Source organism: Falco biarmicus, chromosome 6, assembly GCF_023638135.1.
Source record: "Falco biarmicus isolate bFalBia1 chromosome 6, bFalBia1.pri, whole genome shotgun sequence".
NCBI lineage: Eukaryota > Metazoa > Chordata > Aves > Falconiformes > Falconidae > Falco > Falco biarmicus.
Window position 1 is genome coordinate 55,927,924 of NC_079293.1, and position 23,761 is coordinate 55,951,684.

The window sequence follows — 23,761 nt, forward strand, 5'->3', positions numbered from 1 at the left end:
TGGGCTGCCTGCAGGCAGCCTGTGGGCAGCCACCCTGTGTCTGCTAGAGGACACACCAGTCACACCGTGCCACATGGCCCAGCAGTGTTCACTGCACTATAATAGTACTAGTATCAACCTAGTGTATTGTTACTTGTTAAGCTTTCAGGTAACGTGTAGACTTTATGGTTGAATCAATTATAAATAGGTAATCCCATAAAGAGATTTTTCAGGGCTTCACTGTACTCTACCAAAAATTCCCACTAACACTAGTGGAGATGCCAGAATATCTTCAAAATGTAGGCTTGTGGTAATCAGCACATTAAGCTTCTCAGCAGAAAGGCCAAATATTGATTCATTTTTTTTTAAATACAGACAAACTTAGTTCTTAGACATACAGTGGGGCTAGGGTAGAAAGTTTACATTGCTGCAATTGTGTTATAACTTCTCTCTGGATAAACAGAAGATTCCATTTTCAGTTCTATCAGTCCCACACCATTCACAAACAATAAAATTAATTTCTAGTTTGAATAAATAAACCCTACTAAATTGGTTCCTCTGCCAATACTATCAAGCTTTATATTGAACTTGTTCACAAAGCCAACAGTGTCAGTTAACAAAACAAAATGTGTTGTTTACTGGTTTTGCTATTAATTAAGACAGCTCCTTAGATACAAGTAGCTCATGGGGTTAATTATCTCTAGAAGTATCCAATTCATTTGCAGTTTGTCAATCGAAAAGAATTTTACCAATTTTTTGAGTCTGATTCTTTTAGCACTATGAACATTTTAGATTTTGTGAGCTTTTACACTGAAATTGAAGAAGACAACTTTTCAGGAGCTGAAAGTCCCTAAAATTCACCTCTTTCTGAATCAATTATTGAAAGCTTTTTTACATGATACAATCAGAAATGAGAGCATTCTTAAAAGCAATCCAACAAAATTTGGAACTAATAATAGACTGACACATTCAAAGCACATTTCTGCTTCCACTTAATTCTCAGATCTCCCATCCCTCAAAATTCATCCATCTGCAGCCAAGGTTAAAGAAGGAAGGAACCTAATTGCTTTAATCTTCATGGAGATAGAGCCTAGACCACAGAAGATTCGAGCTCCTTCCATATGGGAGCCAAGCTGTCATATTAAGGCTGTATAACGCATGTACCATCAACACGAAACTGTATGGACTGTCTTTCATAGGATACAATTAAGTTATATTTGCTAAAGTTGTAACACATTCTATGTCAAGAAATGTTAGTGCTTTTTACTTTTAAAAATGCATTTTAATCAAGTTCCCTTCACTGCATTGACAGTCTTCCAGTCACTGCAGTAGAAGAACAAATACAGTGACCACTATTTATTTTTTATTTACTTTTCCAAGCTCTTCTATCCTTGAACACAGTGGAAGTATAGTTCCTCCCTATCAGCAGATGGAGACAGAGTACACATGTTTTGATGTCATCATCCATGAGTTAGTTAAAAATGTCTCACCACACAATGCAGACAGCATCCATTGCTCAATCTTCGTGTTTTCTTGAAGATTCCAGGAAAATGAATCGACATACCTTGGGTTTTAGTTATTTCCCTGATTTTAATTTTTTTTTTCAGGTTTTGGAATTACCTAAGAAATGTGATTCAGGGTCCAGCTCTGTTTCTTAAGGAACTTGTGTTTGTACTTGTGCTGTAGCAGAAACAATAAGCGTAACAGCAATACAAATCACCTGTTAACTTTCATGAGAGGTATTAATGTAATATTGCTATATGATGTAGTTCTTCAAATTGTTGTTAATTACTTTTGCAATGCTGTTTGACAGCATCATAAATTGTGGACTTAAATGGGAACATTCTTAAAAAAAACCCATAAGTAATAAGCTTAGGCAGCAAACTTAGCAGGAAGCTAAGTTCTCACAGTTCATAATTACAAATTGACTTTTTGTTTTGGTCCAGGTAGTAAATAGGAACTAGGTATTGCCTGGGTAGTATTAAGTGCTGCTATCAGTTTCTTCAAAAGAGATATAGCCCTACAGAGGTATCCTTTATTTTACTTTCAAAAGGTGTTCTCCATCCTGCAATTGACTGCAGTTATGACTTTGTCAATGTCTCTCAAATCTCATCCATTACCTATCACTACACAGCCAAATAGCGTTATTTATTAACTGTTCTCAAACATGTGAGAGTCAGGTATCAAAATCCTACCAAAGTAACTATTTCCTGGATGTTTCCATAAAGCAAACCAGTACAAACTCTAGGGGTTCAGAAATAATGGAACACTACTTTTCCTCTTAGCCTTAATAAAAAACTGTAGTGTAAAGCTTCAAAAACCAGTCTGTGTTTAAAAGTAGGGCTTGTTGAAACTGAAACTTATCATTTCTTTTAACCTCTATTAAAACTTGCCTTCTGTCTCCCTCTGCTGAATACTTGTCATATTTCATATAGTTGGCCCAGTAAAAAAGAATTTGAAGAAAATAAGAAATACAAAAAGTGATTATTCCGTTACCTCATCATTTTTTGCTAACAGTAACACATCTCTCCAGTTAACGTTCACCATGGAGTGATTTAGTCAGTATATTGGGTCACACAGTTTCTGCCACTTCCAATTTTGATTTGCACCTGTTCATTGGGCTACTACAGTTCAGGTGTTTCCAATCTTGAAGCAGGGATACAACAGAAATGCTATCCTTTCCCTTAGATTATTTAACATTTTCAGCTGTGCAATAGGAATGGGAGGAACCTCTTAGCCTCCTCAGCAAATCCATGCCTACAGCTTCCATTACATTTCAGTCAAACTCAGTAACTTTTGGTTCCATCCTCAGTCTTCGGTTAAATCGACTCTTTGTGAAGAAGTCAGTCAGTGAATGTAAACTCTTGTTATGTTTAATAATGGTTTTAGATTAATGCAATCCATTACTTTTTCAATTATCTTGCTACTTAGAGATACTGCAAAACTTTCTGTGAATTGAATTTTGTTTTCAGCTGACACTTTGGGGTAAATAAGATGCTCTTTGAAACCTTTTGTTCCTTTTCAAATATTTTTCAAATATTTTTTTAATTATTCAAATAAATATTTCTTCATTAATTTGCTATTTGTGACTATTGCAATAGTTGAAGCAAATTAATTTAGTTTTTTTACATTGTTTCAGTCTACCCCTTTGACATCACTTAAGCTCTCAAAATAGGACTTAACTGATGTAAAGATTTTTGTGCTAGCATTTTGCACAGGAAGGAAGTTCACACAATGGTACTAGTAATTTCTCTGACACAATCTGGAATCCATGAGTGAAAGCTCATTTACTGAGTGCAGACTATATTTTAAAGCAGATAACGTTTATTCTGTATGATTTAAAAAGGTATGAAAACCCTAATGAAACTTGCGCATATTACGTTAGTGACAGGAAAAAAAGGTCGTTCTTGGTTCAGTTTCAGAAGTGCTCCCTTATATGATCTCCTTTTTCCAAATAACATAGCATACTGAATCATAATGTGTCTGTAAAAATCTAATCTGAACCCATTAAGGAACTGCTCAGTAGAAGTTGGATCTGCTCTAAAGCACATTACATTTCTTTCTAATGAAGGAAAAAAAATATGGTTCAGGAAAAGAAGAGTCATAACTTAAGTCTGGCATTTCTTTACATAATTATACCTAATTCAATGTGAATTACACTTGATGTAATAAAGGGATAGTCAGAAGAAAAACATTAGCAAAGAACATTATGAAGAATGTACCAGTCCACATCTACAGTTAATAGAATTAATGTTAAAAATTGTAAAAATAATTAAAAGTAGGAAGGTATAATAACCCCAAGAAACTGTGATCAAATGAATGCTGAAAAAAGCAAATAGCAGGTAGAAAATAATATTAATAATGTTGTCTTTCAATAGCCAAGTTGTCTTATAGATATGCTTTGGCTGACTGTAGCTACAGAAGCACCAACATTAAATGAACTGGTAGGATTTTCTCTTTGCTCTTCAGCGGCTTACGGTTAGCTTGCAGATGGCTTCTGTCTCAATGCATTTTAATCCAATCAACCCACCTCACTCTGTCCTATGCTCACCTATAAGAATGTTTTTTTGGGTGAAAACCAGCTGCTTCTTCCTGCTGATGTTGGCGTACGGAATATAGCAACAGCTCTTCCTTTCAACATCATGTGTCCATGGCTCTCAAGGTCAAAACTGCTGAAAGTAAGGTAAAGAGAACTGAGTTTAAGTGTTGTATGTCACTAGACAGTATTTAGAGAATTAGCTATTTGGGGCTTGAAAGAGCTGTTGTTTTATTTTTTACAGTGTTCTTCAATGTTCTCTTCCTAAAAACCAAAATTAAAAGGACACTTTACACTATAGTGCTGGTAGTAAGTACTGCAAAGTACATCTTATAAAAAGGATTTCAAAATATGTGATGTAGTTCCGTTTATGAGATATAGTCCTTGGAAGTGTCTAATAAAATCCTTCATTTGATGACACCAGTGATTTCCTATGATTCTTTAAGTTGTTTTAGCATATAATAAATGACCCTATAATTTTTAACTTGTGCTTTTGCTTTGAAATATCTGAGGAATTAGAAAGGAAAAATAGTTTGAAAATAAAAACTATTCTGGGAATTTAAAAAAATATGTTTAAATTTCAGGGGAAAGATCAAATAAAAAAGCCCGAAGTAGAATGTGATACAAATGGAAAATTTTCAGAGGGTTTTCATTTTCATGTTACATGCATTTCCTTAGCTTACTTGACTGAGCAAAGAATGCTATACCTAATACATTACTACATCCCTAAAACAGGGACTAAGGATATTCTGGGCACAAAGAGAAAAATCCTGGGCCTTTGCTGCTGATGAAAGTTTGTCACTGACTTCAAGAGAGGCTAGGAATTGACCTACTGTAATTAGAGGTCAACAGGTCATCAACACACTGCTGGTCTTCAGTGCTGTGATTTTCACTTCAGTCCTGTCTCACCACTTTTATTACAGTATGAATCTACATCTAGAGCAGATAAGGCTTCAAGCAGGCAGTTGCTAGAGGATGGGCAGTGGATAAAGAATTACAGGAAATGTGCATCTGCTCGGAGCAATGGAATGCAAATGATTCCCACTGAAAATGTGCTAAAGATTAAACTTCTGATGCTAAGGGATACTTTTTGGCGGTAGGAGGTTGCATGGCTGCCAAACTTGCACATGACATTGTAGTCAATTAATATTACAGTGCCATGGTGTACACCATGGAAAAGAAGGGATCAAATGGGTTATTTGGCCAATTTTCATTTAGAATAAGACCAAAGATGGTGGAAATAGGAAAGCTGTATTTAGCCCTTAGACCAACATGGCTGAAAATAATCATTCTCTGGTTTTGCTTGGCTTTGTTCTGATGTAGGCAAAGAAGAAAAGAGTAAGACTGTCCTGGGCATTTATTTATTGACAAATAGGTTTATACAGGCATGATTGATTTCTCTCCTATTGCATTAGAAACTAAAGCTCCTTGCTCTCTCTCTCTTTATGGGAGATAGATGCACTATTCAATATTTAGAATATTACAATATTTACAATATAAAAATAAGTAACTTGCTAAATTCACAGTATCCATGCTTCTGTCAATGTCAGACAGTTCTGTAAATGTCTTGTCTACTGCACAATCATTCAAAGAACTAAGACCAGAAATGGACATTAGAAATGTTTGAGTGAAGCTTCATCCAGAGAAGCATCTGGTTTTGCTTTGAATGCTCTTATTTCCAAAGCCAGTTTTTTCCACTGGCCGATTGCCTTTACAATTAAAAATATCCTTCAAGCATCTTTTGAATTTGTCTAGCTGTAACTTGTAGCTGTTTACTTTTTGTAGCTTTTCTGATAGATTAAAGAGTACTTAAGTACCTGGTATTTTCTGCCTGTGAAGGTACTTATCCATCATAATCAAATCAGCCCTTAGAGCTAAACAGATTGACCTCTTTAGGGCTGTAGCCCTAATGAAAAGAAAAAAAAAACCAAAAAACAAAAAACCCCAAACCATCAGCTCCCTTTAGTTGCTCTTCTCTGCACCTTCTTAATTTCTTAACTTACTTTAAAAATTGCTGGCACCAAATTGGATGCCACTTTGTCTTTGCAGTGCTGTGTTTAAAGGTAATACTTCTTCCCTATTTCTATTCATATTCTCCCACTTTAAAACCCAAAGCCTTAAGGGCTTCTTTTGTGTTGCAGCCTTGCAAAAGCAACTCATAAAAGCTAGCTAGTGTGAGCTAATGCTCATCTACAGCCCTTTTCAGAGACACTGCCTTCCTGAATAAGGGCTCCTTTTACCAGCATATAACAAACCAAATCAAAATGGAAATTGCACTTTAGAGCTGGCTTACATTTTACATTTTTCACTGCAATCTCACCTGCCAACGGAGGTTTATTTAAAACTGGGGACTTAAAAAAATATTCCATACCTTTTCTTTTCTTTTTTTCCCTTTATTAATTTTGAATCACATGTCAAGAATATTATCCAAATTTATCCTCAAAATCCACAGCAATGATAAGGGCACTCATTACCAGTTTTGATAAAAATTCTTGAATAAAAGCAAATAAATAAAAAAAGCAAGTCTTTTTCAAACTTTGCAAAATGGAAATTAATTTGGAAACTTCACAGTATCATATACATTTGGGTTTTGGTTTCATTCCTTTATTTAGTCTTAGTTGTTCTCCAAATAATTCCTATTCCTTTTTAGTTATGAATATGCAATTATTTCCCCTACCTCAGTCCCTGTAACCAATCTACACACATGATTCATTTTATTTTTCTTCAGAACTGAGTCCCATTCCTCTATCAGCTGTTACCTATTTTTTCAAAAATTTGACCCCATTGGAAATATTGTCACCATTCAAAGAGATAAACTTTGGCTTCTTTTGCGCTGATATAATGATTCACTACATGCAGTCCACAGTCTCTACTTGCCATTCTAATACACTGAAAAATTGCATTAAACCCCCAATATTTTACTACTTCATTTATGCAGGGCCACTTTTCATGGATTTACTTTTGAATGAATATCCATATTTGGAATATTTCATCATCTTAGTGCAAATTTTTTAATTTAAAATTTATTTTTTATCAACATAGACAAGAAGTCCTGTAAAACATCAGAACTTCCAAACTCACTTGCTGTCAGCTCAATTCCATTCATCTTAGGAAATTCAGCATGGGATCTTGCAGACCACATGAAAATGTGCAGGGTTAGGACCCATATTTACATGTCCAAGTGTATTTACGTTATAATGGAATCACGATAGTAATTATGTTCCCCTTAGATCATTATTGCATAATGGACCATAGTTTGGAGATCTATGGTGGTCTTACCAGATAAGTCAGGTAAACACACATTTGCTAGTTTCCAATTTTTGAATGCCAAAGTGGATGAAGGGCAAGAAAAGTCTTAAGTCAGCACATGTGTTGTACTTAGGCTAAGAATTTATACAATACTCTACTCCTAAAATGGAAACTGGGGTGCTTTAATATCAAAAAGTAAAATGTAGTCACGCATCCTTCCATTGTAAAGCACCATGTAGCACAACATTAAAGATGGACAATATGAAACTAGTAGCAATTGTTTCTACAGTCACTGTCTTTCTTATGACTGCTTTCTATTTATATTTTTTCAGAAGAAAGTAAAGAGCAGAAGATACAGGATGGAGGGGATAGGCAGAGAAGAAAATTACTACAGAGAGAGTCAGGAGTTAACAAAATAAGCCAACACAAAAGGCAAGAAACAGAGAAGTTAAGAAAGAGGAAAGGACAAAGAAGACAAGATAAAGCACTAGCTAGCGTAAGAAAATGCAAGACAATCTGGAGTCTATAGAAAAGAAAAACTGATTTTACTGAGCACTTTCCTGGCTGCAGTAAATATCTTCAGTTCCATGTTGTTAAGCAAGCACGCAATATTGCCAAAGCAGTTGCTCGAGTCTGGTGAATAGAGATCTCTAGTGCTGATGTCTAACATTTCCCTTTATAAAACAAAAAAGCCCAAATAAACATCTGGAATGTAATTAATTCATCACAGAAAAACAAATCAAAGTGTTCTGCATTAGCAAGACTATTATTATTACCAAAACATATTAACCTTCAAAACATAATTTTACATTATACTTATGGGAATTAATATAATCCTAGGGTCTGCATAATTCCGAAAGCCAACTTAGATGATCAGAGGTATGTTAACCATGCTTCACTTGAAAGGATCTCAAGGCATCTTATGAACTTTATCAGGTGAAGGCTCACAGGTTTTTCTCTGGCTGCATTGCTTCTGACACTTCAGTTTAGAAATGAAGACAGCGAAATGGAATGGAAAAAAATGATACCAAGGTATCTTAGCAAATATACATCCTTTGTATAATTCTCTAGATCGTGTTTCTCTTTTCTTAAAGACACAGTATTGGATCATAAGATAGTGGTTGCTTTATGAAACATATTTTTAGGGGTATTTTTCAATTTGGAGTTGGAATTTATTTAGAATAAATTCACGAACATTGAAATTTGAAAAATATTTAACAAGATATCCCTTGTTACTCATTTAAGTTGTCTACATCCTTACCTTTGCAAGTAAGCACTAGGGTGACATTTTCTACAGGATGAGAAACTTAACTTACTGCTTTACCACTTTCTACATTTTATTTGCATACGGTTTCAACATACTTGCAAGGATGGCATTTCTTTTAAGTTAAAAACTAGGCTTATTTAAGCATCTGAATGATCTTAAACTCTCAAGGTCTCCTGTGTAACAACTGTCAAGAAATGTCCTCATTTTCTGAACACTTATAAATTCAGTAAGTTCAATTCAAAACCAAAGAGCCATGCATTACAACCACACACTAGGAGCTGAAATGTAACAAAGAGCTGTTAGCAACTTTTATGTAATCAGCAACAGCAAAAATTCTGTCTAAATATTTTATTTTCTAAATGCTTCCCCCCCCATTATGATTGATAGAAATCTGGAACTGTTTTCTGACAATTACATACCTGATGTAAACACGGCATTAGGTTTTTACTGTCTTTTTCCCTTTGGAGGTTGTTCTGGTGAACCTGTTGATATGCATGGTAGTTTTCTACACTGTGTACTATGTGGTCCTATCTGTGTGCTTCGCAGTATTCAGGTAAGATTCCTTTGTCTTTAGTCTAATACGCTGGCATACTACAACTGGATATAATGGGTAGAGTGATGACTCTTTCAAGGAGGCATCCCGACTGGAGACATGCAGTCCCAGTTATTCTGTGAACAAGTTTTTCAAATTCAGTTAAATTGTACCCGAAGCTTCTTTCAAATGCACAAGCTGGCAAACAAACTCAAAACTAATGTAAAATGTTGGTCCTAATATACTTCCTTGCACTTGCACTATGTAAATAAATGAATGTAACAGAAAAGATGACATGAAAAAAGGAAACAAAAGATTTTGTAGTCGATAAAAAAGATTAATTCTATTCCCTTTTGAAGTTATTAATTAGCATGTATAGAGCCAAATGTAATGAATAAAAATGGGCAGGAATAAGACCACAATACGGAGTGGGATGTAGAGAGCTTGTAAAAGACCACAGTATTCCATTTGAAATCATATTTAAAAGCACCCATAATATGTTATATAATCGCTAAAGCATTACTGAAAATCTCTGGTTAAATTTATTCCTTCTGTTTCCACAGGATTAAAATGTTGGATGGTTTGGCACCTTTTGATTTTAAGACAAATCCCTCGTGGATTAACCCGTATTATTTAGGTAACTGAAGTTGTTTGGTTTATTTCCTCAGTCAAGAAAATAGATTCTGTCTGGATTTAAATTCATCTTCCTTATGGACAGTATTTTGAAGCTATTTTAGTAATACTAATGATTTCTGTATTTTAAATGCTTATTCATCTTGCTGGCACTTCTCATTTCTGTATTGATACTTACTGTTCAAGTTATTGTCAGGCTTTTCCTTGAGTTGTTCTTCTGATCTTGCATCATCGGAAGAAAACGTGCTGCTTTGCTAGGATGCTTCTTTTGCATTGCAGAATAATTACCTATTCTCTGTGAAGTTCCTTCACAAAGTTGTTAAATTTAATTTTCATATTGCAGCAAATTTCTTAAGACTCATTGGATCCAGATCAGAATAATATGTCACATTTAACTAACAGAAATTTTGCTTTGGTAATGCCTGTATATAGGGGGCATTAAAATTTCACAGTTTGAATATAGCTGAATCCCTAAACATATCTTTATATATCTTAATTCGAATTTCTGCATTTTTGTTTGAGGGTCTCAAAATATATCCTTTTTCCTAAACTGTTGTCCCTAAAAAATTATATGCATACATGAAATTTTACCAGATTTGTAATCTGTTTTACAAAGGGGAAACCACATTATCTGTCAGTAAAGTAAGTAAAGCTCAGAAGTAAATTGGTTGGCTCATCAGGTTAAAAAAGAGTAATAAAGATGCATGGATATTTGTGCAGTGTCAATACTGATTTGAGAAGAAAAAAGAACATTTGTAGCAGTGGAAAAGAAAATTAAGCCATATTCCATTAGAACTACTTTCCAGGGCCCTAATGTAACCACTGGATCTCAACATGATTATTTTTGCCCCAAACTTTATCACCTAGCTTGATGCAGCACGTTTATATGTCAAAGACAGGAACTATGTCATGCAGCTGTCCTTTCTGTCCACCCAATGAAATAACATGGAAAACCAAATATAACAGGATCTATTTAAAGGAGGCTACGGGCACAGACACAGACACAAAATGAAGGTCTCTGAATGATGTTGCAAATGAGAATTCCTTTACTCAGGAGTCTTACTTATGCCTGTTAAAAACAGAATTATGTCTTTAAAACATAACCTCAAAATAAAAATGGAAGTCAGCTCAGAACTGAGGTATCATTACTGGCCCAGTTTTGTAAAAACCTTTACAGAATATCTGTCTATACTAAGCATACTTTTTAAATTATAAAATTATTGGTACAATTTTAATGGATACTATCATTGTGAAATATGATAAACTAAAAATACTAAAATGCACTGTCAAATGTTAAGATTTTTGGAGTGTTATTTCCCACTTTCCTAACTTTATTTTTCCAGTTACTTTTTTCTTAGTTTTTACATTTTTTTAAAGTGGTGGATGAAAAATCCATAATATTGTAGGAACTAATTGATCCTATAAAGAAAAGAATAAAATTGAAAGGCGCAGAATGCTGCCAAATGCATAAATTAAATACAGTGAAAAAATAATGATGGTCTCTCTAATCTCAGCTACCATAATCTTAGGTATTACTTTACTGCAACAGTAAAAGAAAGAAGTAATTCCATTTAAAATGTGACTATTATATATACCTGTGTACTTCGAGATAAGAAAAAAATGCATTTATATGGAAAATTATAAGACTTAGAAATGCACAATTATGGCCTGTTGTGTGGGAGCTCAGGACTACAGCTAGAAGAGACCTCAGCAAGTTGCCCATGAGCCAGCAGTGTGTCCTGGTGGCCAAGAAGGCCAGCGGGATTGTGGGGTGCATTAGGAGGAATGTGGCCAGCAGGTCGAGGGAGGTGATCCTCCCCTGCTACTCTGCCCTGCTGGGGCTGCATCTGGAGTGCTGTGTCCAGTTCTGGGCTCTCCAGTTCCAGAGAGACGGGGAACTGCTGGAGAGGGTCCAGCGGAGGGCTACAGAGATGATGAGGGAAATGGAGCATCTCCCTTACGAGGAAAGGCTGAGAGAGCTGGGCCTGTTTAGCCTGGAGAAGAGAAGACTGAGAGGGGACCTTATCAATGCATACAAATATCTTAAGGGCAAATGTCAAGAGGACGGGGCCAGGCTCTTTTCAGTGGTGCCCAGCGGCAGGACAAGGGGCAATGGGCACAAACTGCAGCACAGAAAATTCCATCTGAACGTGAGGAAAATCTGCTTTACCTTGAGGGTGACAGAGCCCTGGCACAGGCTGCCCGGAGAGGCTGTGGGGCCTCCTGCTCTGGAGACACTCAAAATCCACCTGGGTGCAATCCTGTGCAACCTGCTGCAGATGCACCTGCTTTGGCAGGGGGTTGGACTAGGTGATCTCCAGAGGTGCTTTCCAACCCTCACCATTCTGTGATCCTGTGATCATACATTTTCCATTCAATCCCCCTGCTATACCAGGTAGCCACCCAGCATAAAGTCAAACTTCGTCCTAAAAGTGGTTATTTTTGATCCCATTACCGTTAATAGCAAGTAAACAAGCTGACAGCTAAGCACCACTCCATTGCTGTGTCAAAGACCACAGCTCATCAAATGCCATGATGAGGTCTGTCACCTTTGTCAGCATAGGTGCTCCATGCCTTCCAGGCTGCTTTCCTGTCCACGGGGGAGGCACAGCTTGCCTGTGCCATTACTTTTGTGGAGCTGCACCCTGTGCCAGCAGAGGTGGTCAGCACAAGTGGGTGGCATGGCATGGCTCAACACACTCCAGAGAACACAGCAGAGGACAGAAATGCACCATTCTGTCACTGAGAGAAGGAATTTTCTTGATCAGATAACTTTAACAGTCTCTTTTGGCAGCATAATGTAGTTATTATCACTTTGCTGGTAATCCCTATACACGGTTTAACACAACACAGAGCTAGCTGCAGAATGTCGGGCACAGTGACAGCATGGTAGCTGTGGCAGCCTTGCTGTCAGCACTGAAAAAAGCCAGGCTCCTGGTTGGATGTACCATGAGATCCATATGAATGGATTGCCTCTGCTCACCTTGTAGGCTCTCTGCTCTATCTCCCTTTGCAAGTCTTAAATTGTTCCGAGATAAATAAATCTATCTATCTATCTATGTTCTGGTGTGTGTGTATATGCATATATATATATGCAATGAAGTCAACAGGGACAAAGCCATGCCATTTCTTACCAAACATAACTCCTTAAACAAAAAATTCTGTTTTGTATGAGACAAAAATTTTCTATGTCAATATCGACCAAGTCTATTTGGCATCATGTGCAAAAAGTGTGGATGGTCCATAAGTAAAATTTCCACACCATTTTTCCTCTAGGCTATGTAAACTGGTCATAATCCTGTCATTGGTCATAATTCTGTTAATCTTCATGTTTTTACATGAAATATCTAACATTTTAAAGTCTATAGGCAAATCAGGAAACAACCCATGCAGATGTCTGTGACAAAATTAGAAATGAACTTTATAACTAAAACATTAGTGTAATATTTGATCTTGTGAAAAAACATAACAACCTCTGACATTTTAACTTCCTATTGTTTTCATTTTGAATATGAGAAAAAGCCTTCCAATACTGTTTGATGTAAATATCCTATTTTCATTTACAGTTCTTGTGATATCATTGGAAATAACTTTCTTCATTTGTGGTTTGCTGTTTGCCCTGATTGTGGAAGAATGGGTTTGGGATTATGCTGTAACAGTTACTATTATTCATATCATCATAACTTCAGTTGGTAAGTAGGTTTACTGCTAAATACATGTATAGTATCACAAACTGAAGGACCAATTAACTATGATTCATCTACCATATTACTAGACTCACTCAATTTTTCCTTACAGCTAAACAATGTATATCTCTACTTTCCCTCCATTTGATTCATGCATGTATTTAAATCCTGCCATTTAAAACTTATTCCTAGTTTTGTTGCAGAATTTTCAAATCCTATTTTCTTATTAAAAAATCAGTGGTTTAGTTCATAATCTAACAGTTTGGATCAAACGGCTCCAGCCTAGATACAATTTCAGCATCTGTGAGGTATGTTTTTCACTAAAACAAGTCATTAATAGTTGTCCATGTCCTGACAGTTTTAAGATCTGCTCATTAACACTTCAGCTCCAGTTCAGAGTAAAAACAAGGCTTGCTTCAGCAAAGCCAATTCAAAGTTTTCAAGTTAGATCATTTGAACTAAATCTCATCAAGGAAAATAAAGCATTTTACCATCCAAGCATCTTTTTTTTCCCTGGAACTCTTCCCCTCAAAGGAAAGAAAAGGGAAAGAATTCACTGCTGCAAATGAGACTCGCCATCACTTTTTGCCAGCACCTGGTAACCTGCTCCCTCTTCTCATGCTGTTTAGCAGAACACTGCTATAGCTGTTTAGGAAATATACTTTAACCTCATCCTTGCCAGAAGCCACTTGGGGATTCTTTTCTCTTATAACAATGTGCTTAGTATGTTTATTCTAGAATTTAGAAATGGGGAAAATACCACTGAAAATTAGGACTCCTTTCGTAGTACATCAATTCATTTCATCTTCCCTTTTCCAATGCTTTGTCCATTTGTCTTTTAGCACTTTACACACACGGGGATTCCCCAGTTCCCATGACAAGTTAAACCAGAGACCAACAGAGTTCATCTTAGAAAATTAAGCATAATTTTTCATCTAGGGAATTTGATTTCCTGGAATTTAAATTACTGTTATTCCTTACAAATAACTTTGGTATTTTAATCAAGGAATTTACAAAAACTACAACAAAACCTGCTTTGTACATTATATATATGGGAAGGTATCTTCTATTGTTATATTAGATTATGCATTTTAATGTCCAAACAACCCCAGATTTGTTATTGTTTCTTTTAGATGGCCAACCAAAGCTCTGCTGGATGACTCTGGGCTGCCAGCATATGCAGTGTGCCTCCCAGCTCACTTTACTGCCTCTACAGTCCTGCCAGCTGTTTGTTGTTTTTTGGGTTTTGTTTTTTGGGTTTTTTTTTTTTGGGGGGGGGGAGCAACATTGGGTCATATAATGGCCCTGCAGTTAGCTGATCATACAGTGGGGATGCGGGTCAACTTGCACGAGGCAAGGGCAAATGCCTGGCACAGGAAAGCTCGCGCTGTGCAATAGTGCTAACTTGCAGTGCACAGCTCCAGCCTGCCTGTCATGCACTGCATCGCCAGGCAGCTTAATTTATTTGGATTGCAGCAATCTGTAGGCACTCTACCAGGGGATCAGTGTCTCTATTGTACTGAACTGTGTACAGGTAAGTAATAAAAAAGGCATTTCTTCCACAGAGAGTCTAAGAGGTCCATTTAGCACACACTTATTTTAAGGTTTAAGACTTGACTTCCAGTGGGATCACTCACCAGGCTAAGCTTAATGGTATGGCCAAGTATCTGAATGATCAGGACCTAAATATGCATTTGCAATTTCAATAAATGTAAAGTATATAATTTATAAAACATAACTAAGCAGACCTTTGATAACGTAATGTTTACATGTCCCCTTCCTTACTGTTTAAATATGTGTACTTCTCCTTGCAGTTATGTCTGAATTCCCCCTGATGTTACACTGGTGGCTGGCATTAGGTATAATTACATTCTTTAATTTAAATTGTTAGACTGTGTAGAAAATTAGTATTTACAGTATCAATTGTTTCTTTGTTTCTACTAAATGTCTGTTGTCTCACTAATTTGAGAATTTTCAATATTTAAAGAAATACATGCTTTTTATTTATATTTCTTTTAATGACACAGGCAAGTAACACTGGGCTAACATTTGCCTTACCTTAAAAAAATCTTGTGTTTTAAGTCCAGAGTGTACTTAGCTTATGTTAATCTTCTAAAAAACAGCAGATACACTCACATTCTTAAAATAAATCATGATTAAGTCCTGACTAATCAAACCATCTGACTTAATTCAGGTGTCAAACAGACAGTTGCCCAAACTAGTCTTCCTTGCTGCCTTTTATAGTCAGTGGAAAGAAGCAGGCACCTTCAGAGGCAAGTTTTATAAACACTATGCACAGGTACTTACAGTAGATGAGATAAATCCCCATTGTTACATTTTCTTAGAGTGAATGGCAACCCCAAATTTCTGAATGTTTAATTTTCTGTAAAATGAAGAGCATAGCTTTGTACTAGAATATATTATCTTGAAAAATAGTTAAGGGAAAAGGACTGACTTCTGTTCTTTCTTATATGATGGATAACAAGGATTGACAGCTGCAATAAATTCCTAAATGATGGAGACAGGCAAATAAATTCCCTGTCCTGCAACTGGCTTTTGTATCAGCTGCTGCTGGTGTTGATATCTTTGTAGGTGGTTAAAGCTTTGGGAAAAATGTTTAAGTAGACAGGCTGTTTTTAAGAAATTGAAGATAAAAGAATGTCTGTTTAATATTTTAATATAACATTTGTATTCCACTATAAAAATTAATATAAAACAGTCATATATTTTCTTTCAGGATCTGGAGTCATTTCAATGATTTCTGGAGGACAGACTTTGGCATATTGCTTGTTCAAAGACAACTTCATTTACCCAATTCTAGATGATTTTTGAAAAGAAAAATTAGAACTTGTTTTTATATTTATATTAATTCTATGACTTGATTAATAACATAATTAAAATTAAGTTAGCAACTGACTTTGTAAGGCTAATGTTTAGCTTACCAGACATCTTGTATCTCACACTTGTTTGCAGTGTCAATGTCACTACTTCTAGCTTTTGTATGTACATTTTCCATTAAGCAACTAATTAGACAGGTTATCTCTTTTTTAAAAAAACAAATAAACCATAAGGAGGATGAGAGTAATGGTGCAACACTTGCAAAATCCTACAAGGAAAAGGAAAAAACCAGATCTGAATATAGCGTTTTCAGAGTGCTTGTTATCTGTTGTATTTTATGAAATGCTGACTCTAATTTAGGCTGGAATCTGACCTCTCACAAGCACTGCAAAGCTCTAAAGTCACCCTGTCTGGCATAAATCACTGCAGGTTTAAAGCAGACTTTACTGGCAAACCCCTGGCAAAGAATAATCTGTGAACAGCACATAGCTCTGCATCTCTTCCCGTCTTAAAACTCTCACCTAGAAGCTACCCAAGGAAACAGCAGGCAGACCTGCAATCCCCATGTCTGGTTGCTCCCCTTGCTTCCAGGGATTCCACACACAAATACTTTCTAGAATACCTTCAGGCTATTCTCTCATTTGCTAATGATCCATTTATGGTCTGGGGGTGCTGGAAGAAGGAAAAGCAAATACTACTGACAGCCACTTTTTTACATATCCCTTTCTCCCTCCCCCAGCTGCAAGGGGCCAATGCCAAAGCATGAGTTTATGGGCAGTGGTAATTAAAAACAACAAACAAACCTAAGTAGTGGCTTCAAGTAACTCTTTATCTCCTTAACCATAATGAAGTTGTAACAGGAAAATTGCTTGAAGGCAACTTCATCTTAAATATGATACCAGTGATTTGATTTCAACTGCACTTTGCTTAGAAGCGCAAGACTGGATTGCTGTTTGCACAGGAGTGCTAAATGTTTCATTTGCCTTAATCTTACTCAACAGATGATGCCTCTGAAGAATCTGTCCCCTGTTAATCTAATTAAACATCTTAAAATTTATTGCAAGTTTTAAAATTTTCAATTAAGTTTTAATACTGAAACTACATATACAGTGAGAAGCATTTTGCCATTTTGCAGAAGACTCCCAAAAGAATGAGTTTGTCTCTCATGAATGACAGATATGGAAGTCATTTTAGAGAGAAACCAGGTATGTAAATCCATAACACTGAATAGATGTAGACTTTACAAGTTGTTCAGCATAATAGGCTGTATACTGAAGTCAGCAGAGATAATTCCAGAGAGTGAATTAACTGACCTGCACTGATCACTGGTCTGAACCAGGGACTGGTTTTAGTTTGACAGATTTGTATCTCCAGAAATATTAGTGTGCAGATAACTAACCGGTATTATTTGAAAAATGTTTGCACTTTTCTTCCAGATTTGTTTCAGTTCAGAGCTATAAAAATGGATGGGAAGGAAGTACCATCTAGTGTAAATTCATACCTCTGTCCTCGTCCTCACACTGTGTGTGTAGGTTATGTGCCATGTGGCAGAACATGAGTGGATTAAATATAAAGTTAATCCACAGGTGGAACAAGTTTCTATTTTTAACCTAACAGGATTTTCCTCTATGTGTGTCAGCCCAGCTGCACCTTGTTGTAGCTCTTTTGCCCAGTCCTGACAATTTAAACTTTTGTTTTCTATTTAAAATCTTCAATCACCAGCAAGAGATACCTTCAGACTAATATGACAAGTGCTTTAGTCCATGGATTTCTCCCAAGCATGTGCAACTAGGCCACTGCTAGCAAAACAATCACAGCAAGAACTCCATCAAGGATTAAAGCCTTAGTCCAGCTATTAGAGTTAATAGCTTTTTGCATTGCTTGCAGATACAAAATGGTGAGACAATTTCAGCATTATTTCTTTCATCTCTTCCATCACTTTTATGTTGAGCACCAATGATAAATGTTACACATAATGTTTAAAGTGTAGAGAAAGTTCATATTATACAAATAAATATTTATCAGGTAAGCAGTATGCGCTACACTTGTGTGGACATTACCTGGTTAGAAGCCTTCAAAGATAATATCTAATACTGTGTGGTCTCTAACTGATACACCAAAAGAGTACTTTTGAATATGACAAACCCGGCTGTTTCTGGAACAACAACAAAGTGACCCACTTGAGCAATTTGCATGTGACTAATTGATAACAGTAAAAACACAGGTGGGAAAGAAGAGCTGCTGGAGGAAAAGAAGCGCGTCGTATGTTTCGCAACAGACCTGCCAAAGACTACAAGAAAAGACCACTACAGAAAGCAGAAGGAAAACAGAGAAAACAGCAACAGGGATATGTGTTTGAAAAAAATGTCACAATGAAAGCAAGAAACAAGAAGACATAAATAGTAAATATTAGTGAAAGAAGTAAAAATCTACAGATTGAACTTGTAGCATTGGAGTCTCGTGACATGAGACTTGTATGTCAGTTGGATGCCGCAATCTTTTCTGCTGTATACATGATTTTAGAAAAGGTGGGCTCCACATCTATAGTTACAACTATAATCTGTGATGTTGTGCCTGGGGCTTCTGACCCAGGATTTTCAGAATTCTTTGCTCTCTGCCTCAGCCAGGCACAGGAATATTGTCTAATTTAGTTGGTGTGGGATCGATGTTGTTATTTAACGCCTTGTATGCCGTCTAGTAGTCACGAGTTTGCACAGATATCTGTGGGGGTGTAAACAGTCTAGAAAACATTACAAGCAGGTGGAGGCTTTATCTACTCCCAGGCAGAGTTTGCAGGGAAGAAGGTTAGAAGTTGCAAACATTAGGTACAGAAATCAATGGAACAGTACACAAATGGCATAGCTTAATAATACCATACTTAAAGTAATTTTAAGATTTTTTTTTCAGAGGGAAGAAACTCCCTTTCATTGTATCCAACCACCTACTAAGACTCCTCAGTTCAGCCCTCTCTCTAAATGGCTCTGCATTCATTCTTGTTCCAAATGGTGGAATTTCTTATAACAAAAAACATGAGTGAAATGTGAGGGTTTTGGAGATTCTAAGCTTGTATTCCTATGCTAATAGCACTGCATTCAATGTAATGTCAGAGTTCAAACCAATTCAGAAAGTTGTTCTGGGACCAACAAACTAACTCAAATTTGTAAAATCAGCCAAATACTGAACTGTGGAGTACAAAATATGTAATGATTTTTAGTTGGCATTTTTGTAAAAATATGGGTTTAAATACTTCTCATTTCCTAGTGAAGCAGAGAGCTGGTTATTCAAACTAAGCCTGTCATTTTTCCAGCTCTGGAAATTGCTTGATCAACATTTCCATCTCTTTTTTATTCAAACTTTTAAAAGCAAGCAAAACAAAACCCTACAGTACTCACTATTTCTGTATTCCTAAAAATACCAACAACTACTGCACCAATAAATACAGAAAACACAGTATGCATAATACTAGATCACCAGCAATGAGTGGCTGAGTCACCTGCACTGGAGTCTCCTGCATTGGATATTCAGGCACAGGATTCCTGTAGCCTGTAGTCTCTTGATTAGAAACGGCCATCATAACCCAGTGAGCTTCATTAAACTGAGAGAGCATGTGAAAACCTTACCTATTCCTCATCCTGTCATCTGCTATGTATGTTGTCACACCATAAAGTTAGATCTTCGTTAATCTCCGTGGGTATTTAAAGCTCTATTTAAATATTTTGTATCCTCCAAATGTGACTGACTGAGAATATTTATTTCTTGGCTTAAGATCCTGTGTAATGATCCATCTGCTCGGTAATGGCTAATACCCTAATCTCTTCTTTTTGTGAGCTAATCAAGGTCCCAGACAGCATGCAGTCTCATTAGATGTCAGAGAGGATAAAGGTCTTAGGAATGGTTATAAAATTTGATGGTTTAATTAATACCTTTATTATTGGCTTTAAACCTTTTAGTGTGAGGCTATGATTTTAAGATGCAGACCCGTGTCCCAGCCTCTCCTCTGCTTAGGGAGAATGATATGGATCCCTTTAGAGTCCCTCTTCAGGTGCACTAGGATAATTATGCCTATGCTGTAGGGCAGGCATGCTCTGTGAAGGACTTACATCCTACTTCATCCATTCTCCATGAAGAGGACCGAATTACTACCTTGCAGTCATCTCCCAGTTCACACACTCTGGTTTCCTCTGCCTACAAGGGTGAAAGAAGGGAAAGATGTGTGCTTGGATGACATCCTGACATAGCTGTGGCATGGCATTGGCTTGGACTGGGAATATGGGAAGCAAAACTAGGACACCAACTATGGACAACCAAAATCTGATGAAAGGCCTTGGCCCCAATCTTTAAAGGTTGCCTACGCCTAGAAAACAGTCACAATCAAATACGATGGTTAATTGGAGCCTGTAAGAAGTATGCAAGGTACTTTCAGTCTCTTGCTGTCATTGTCCTAAATCCAAGATAGTCATAGCCTGGGCATTACTTTTCAGTATTTTCCAATGAAAATAAATCCTAATATGAGATTATTTCGTATGTATTTGCAAAGTGATTTGTAAACAAAGGGTCCACTCCTGCTTCCAACAGCAAAGGCCCCATTATCTCTATTGGAGCAATACTCTGTCAAAGAATCACTTATATGTACCCAGACCGGCACTCAGAGCTCAGAGACCCATCACCAGATTTTCAGCATCAAAAGGGGAAGTGTTTAAATATAACATGGGTGATGGCAAAATGCTCATATACATTAAGAATTACGAACTTCCTAGCAGTCTTCAGACACCTTTGCACTGAAATTACATCAGTAGCTTTCAAAATACGCTGAAAAAGTGCTTTGACTAACTTTATAACCTTGATGGGGGTCCATACAAAGATGTACCATTAAAAATGACAAAAAAGATCAATGTGTTTGATATCTATTATGATATTAACCGAAAAAAATATATTGTAGATATTAGTCAAATTACATGAGCAAATTCAATAGCAAATAATATTTACATTAATATGAATTTAGTATTTAAAACTAATCTGAATTCTAAGGGATTGTTTTAACACCACTTCACTGGAAAATTATAGTGAATCCCACGAAAGCGGGGAGTATTTTTTAGTACGTTCCCAGGGGCAAGAAGGGCAGACAGTGAGTGGTAAAGGCAAAGGGAAACAGGCATTTCACGAACATAGCTGCTTCAACACCCAGAAGAATGAAAGAGAACTTGCAGGATATGAACCAACTTACCTAGCTGGGAGCAATTTTCTGTTCTAATGGGAGATATGGTGCTGGTAACTAGGTCCCAACAAAATTTTTCAGTAAATCATCAATACACAAAAATCCATTTTAAGACAGCCAAACCCACCTGTGAACACAGTTAATTAACTTTTGCTTGAAAAAGAGAAAAGGTGAAGAGTGTCAATGTCAGTCCCAATAGATCTCAGTTGTTCAGGTTAGACTCACAAGGATACCAACATGAAGAGAAAGAGAGGGCTGCAATGACTGTGGTGGATACATTCATATCTAAAGCAATAAACTCTCTACATCAAATTAATCAGTCAATTATTTGGTGTGCCATATGTTCCAGCAGATTTTTAAGCATGCAACCCTTGCTTTAGAAATTAATTTTATTTCCTGAACATTTGCCATTGAAACATTTAAAGAAAAATGCAAGTTGTAATTGAAAAGCAACTGCTGTTTTCCATTGTCAGGAAATGAAACAGCGTTGGCTCTTCAGCTTTTGAGCAAATAAAATCAGTTTTGTTTACAAATAAAGTTGCATTAAACTGAAATTTTCTCACATAAGTCTGCTTAGACCAGAAGGTATTTTTATTGAAAAAAGTATTTTTTCCCAAATGATAATGTTTCATACCTTATTTGTTGTATGTATTTTTAGAATGTGTTATGTATCACTAGATAACATTTGCAGACTGTTCCAGTTGCCGAGGTAACTATGTTATTTTAATGATCAGTGGAGAGGATCATTATGTAAAACATTATGTTAATTTCAAACACAGAAAATTGATGTCTTGCTGTTACCTTGAAGCTGCACCTTTTTTTTTCCCCGCAAAGTGCCTTTTTCCATGAAAATGAGTGGTGTAGCTAAGTGCTCAGATATCCTTTTCATACTGATTCAAGTTGGCTTTGGAGGCAAGTAAGACCAAAATGACACCTGACAATGAACTAACAGCAGACTAACAAATTTCAAACCACCATGGTTTGTACAGAAATAGTACAGGAAAAATTGTTCCGTATCATTTTATCTAATATACATGGACAGTTGGTGGGAATTTTAGGAAGACACCTATCTTACATAATTTCATTTTTAACTTTGAAATATATTATTGCTTAGTTGTGGAAAGCAAATTATAAAGCACGTGTAAGTATTGTTTATGCTTAAGTATGTGTAAGTGTTATCCATGATACAGCCAACTGATTAAAAGATTAAAAATCTTATATTAAAATTTTTCTGCTTTTATTAAACTATGTATCTACTAGATTACTAGATTATACCAGCAGTACAAATGCCGTGCATTTATGATTTTATTGCAATCATAAATGCTCTTTCTGAGGCTGCAGCAAGAACCTTGCTGATGTTAGTAGCCCATGGTGCATTTCTGTTCTCAAACCTGCTTTCTCCATTAAAAAAAAAAAAAAATATGTACATTTCAAAATTATCAAAACTAAGTCTCACACAAATTCTAGGACTCGTAACGACAATTGCTGCTACAGCACACCAGCCTCACAAATGCAGATTGTCTTAGGCTACCAAATACAATTCAGCTTTGTCACCACAATCTTCTTTTGCCTCTTGGGAGTTCTGCCTACAGACTGTGTTAAATTATGAACACTTCACTCTTTAGGAGGAACTGCATGCTTTTATGTATTAGAATGTGATATGCTCAAGACATCTGAGAACTGCCATATTCTCCTGACACCTCATCATAATCACCTGATCCATTTTAGAGTCAGTGAACTCTTCTGACAATACTCTAAGTGCATTTTGATGGAGACTGTTCCTCTTCACTCCATGGAGCTTATTCGAATCCTTTCCCAAGGATTTCCTCTGCAGGCAAAGCTCTGACTTCAAAAGGCGATAGCTCTTTCTCAGACTCTTTACCCATAATTACACCTATTACACTGTTCTTCTTCTATTTCAACCTCATGACCTCGTGCGAGCTTTGCTGATTTGTATACATCCCAATGAGTACTGCAAGCCAAAAATGTAAGAATGTGAAAAACCAATATTGTACTAAATCAACTAGATACTGTAAAAAGAACATACGATGATACAGCTGGGAATAAGTCACCTATTAACTAATAGGATTAGGAATTAATTTCCCCCTTCCAAGAGCTTATGCCTCACTTGTCCACTGTGTACAATCAAATACCTTCTCCTGAAAAGCTTTGCTTTCATCGTTAGCATGATGAAAATAAGTGGGCTAAGTTTTCAACCCTTGTAATGGTTCAAAGTTTCTGATGGGTAGCCTTCTGCTAGAAAATGCTGATTACACAAAATCTGTTTCAAAGAAAAATTATTTTTGTAGAAATTTGTTGACAGAAT

General features: G+C 36.3%; 1 protein-coding gene across 7 annotated transcripts; it reads left to right on the forward strand.

Annotated features, from left to right (window-relative positions):
* Positions 1–3,952: 3,952 nt before the first annotated feature.
* On the forward strand, positions 3,953–20,737 carry TMEM244 (transmembrane protein 244). 7 transcript variants are annotated; one of them, XR_008822758.1, is made up of 6 exons: positions 3,956–4,157; positions 8,999–9,084; positions 9,627–9,700; positions 13,263–13,388; positions 14,516–15,241; positions 16,120–16,199. XR_008822758.1 is itself a non-coding variant. In XM_056344638.1 (6 exons), the coding sequence occupies exons 1-6, from the start codon at positions 4,023–4,025 to the stop codon at positions 16,212–16,214; spliced, it is 561 nt and encodes a 186-aa protein (XP_056200613.1). In that variant the 5' UTR covers positions 3,970–4,022; the 3' UTR covers positions 16,215–20,737. The 7 variants fall into 7 exon arrangements, 5 of the variants coding, with proteins under 5 accessions (XP_056200614.1, XP_056200617.1, XP_056200616.1 ...); XR_008822759.1 differs by having other exon boundaries at positions 3,964–4,162; XM_056344638.1 differs by having other exon boundaries at positions 3,970–4,157; positions 15,197–15,241; positions 16,120–20,737.
* The last annotated feature ends 3,024 nt before the right edge of the window (positions 20,738–23,761 follow it).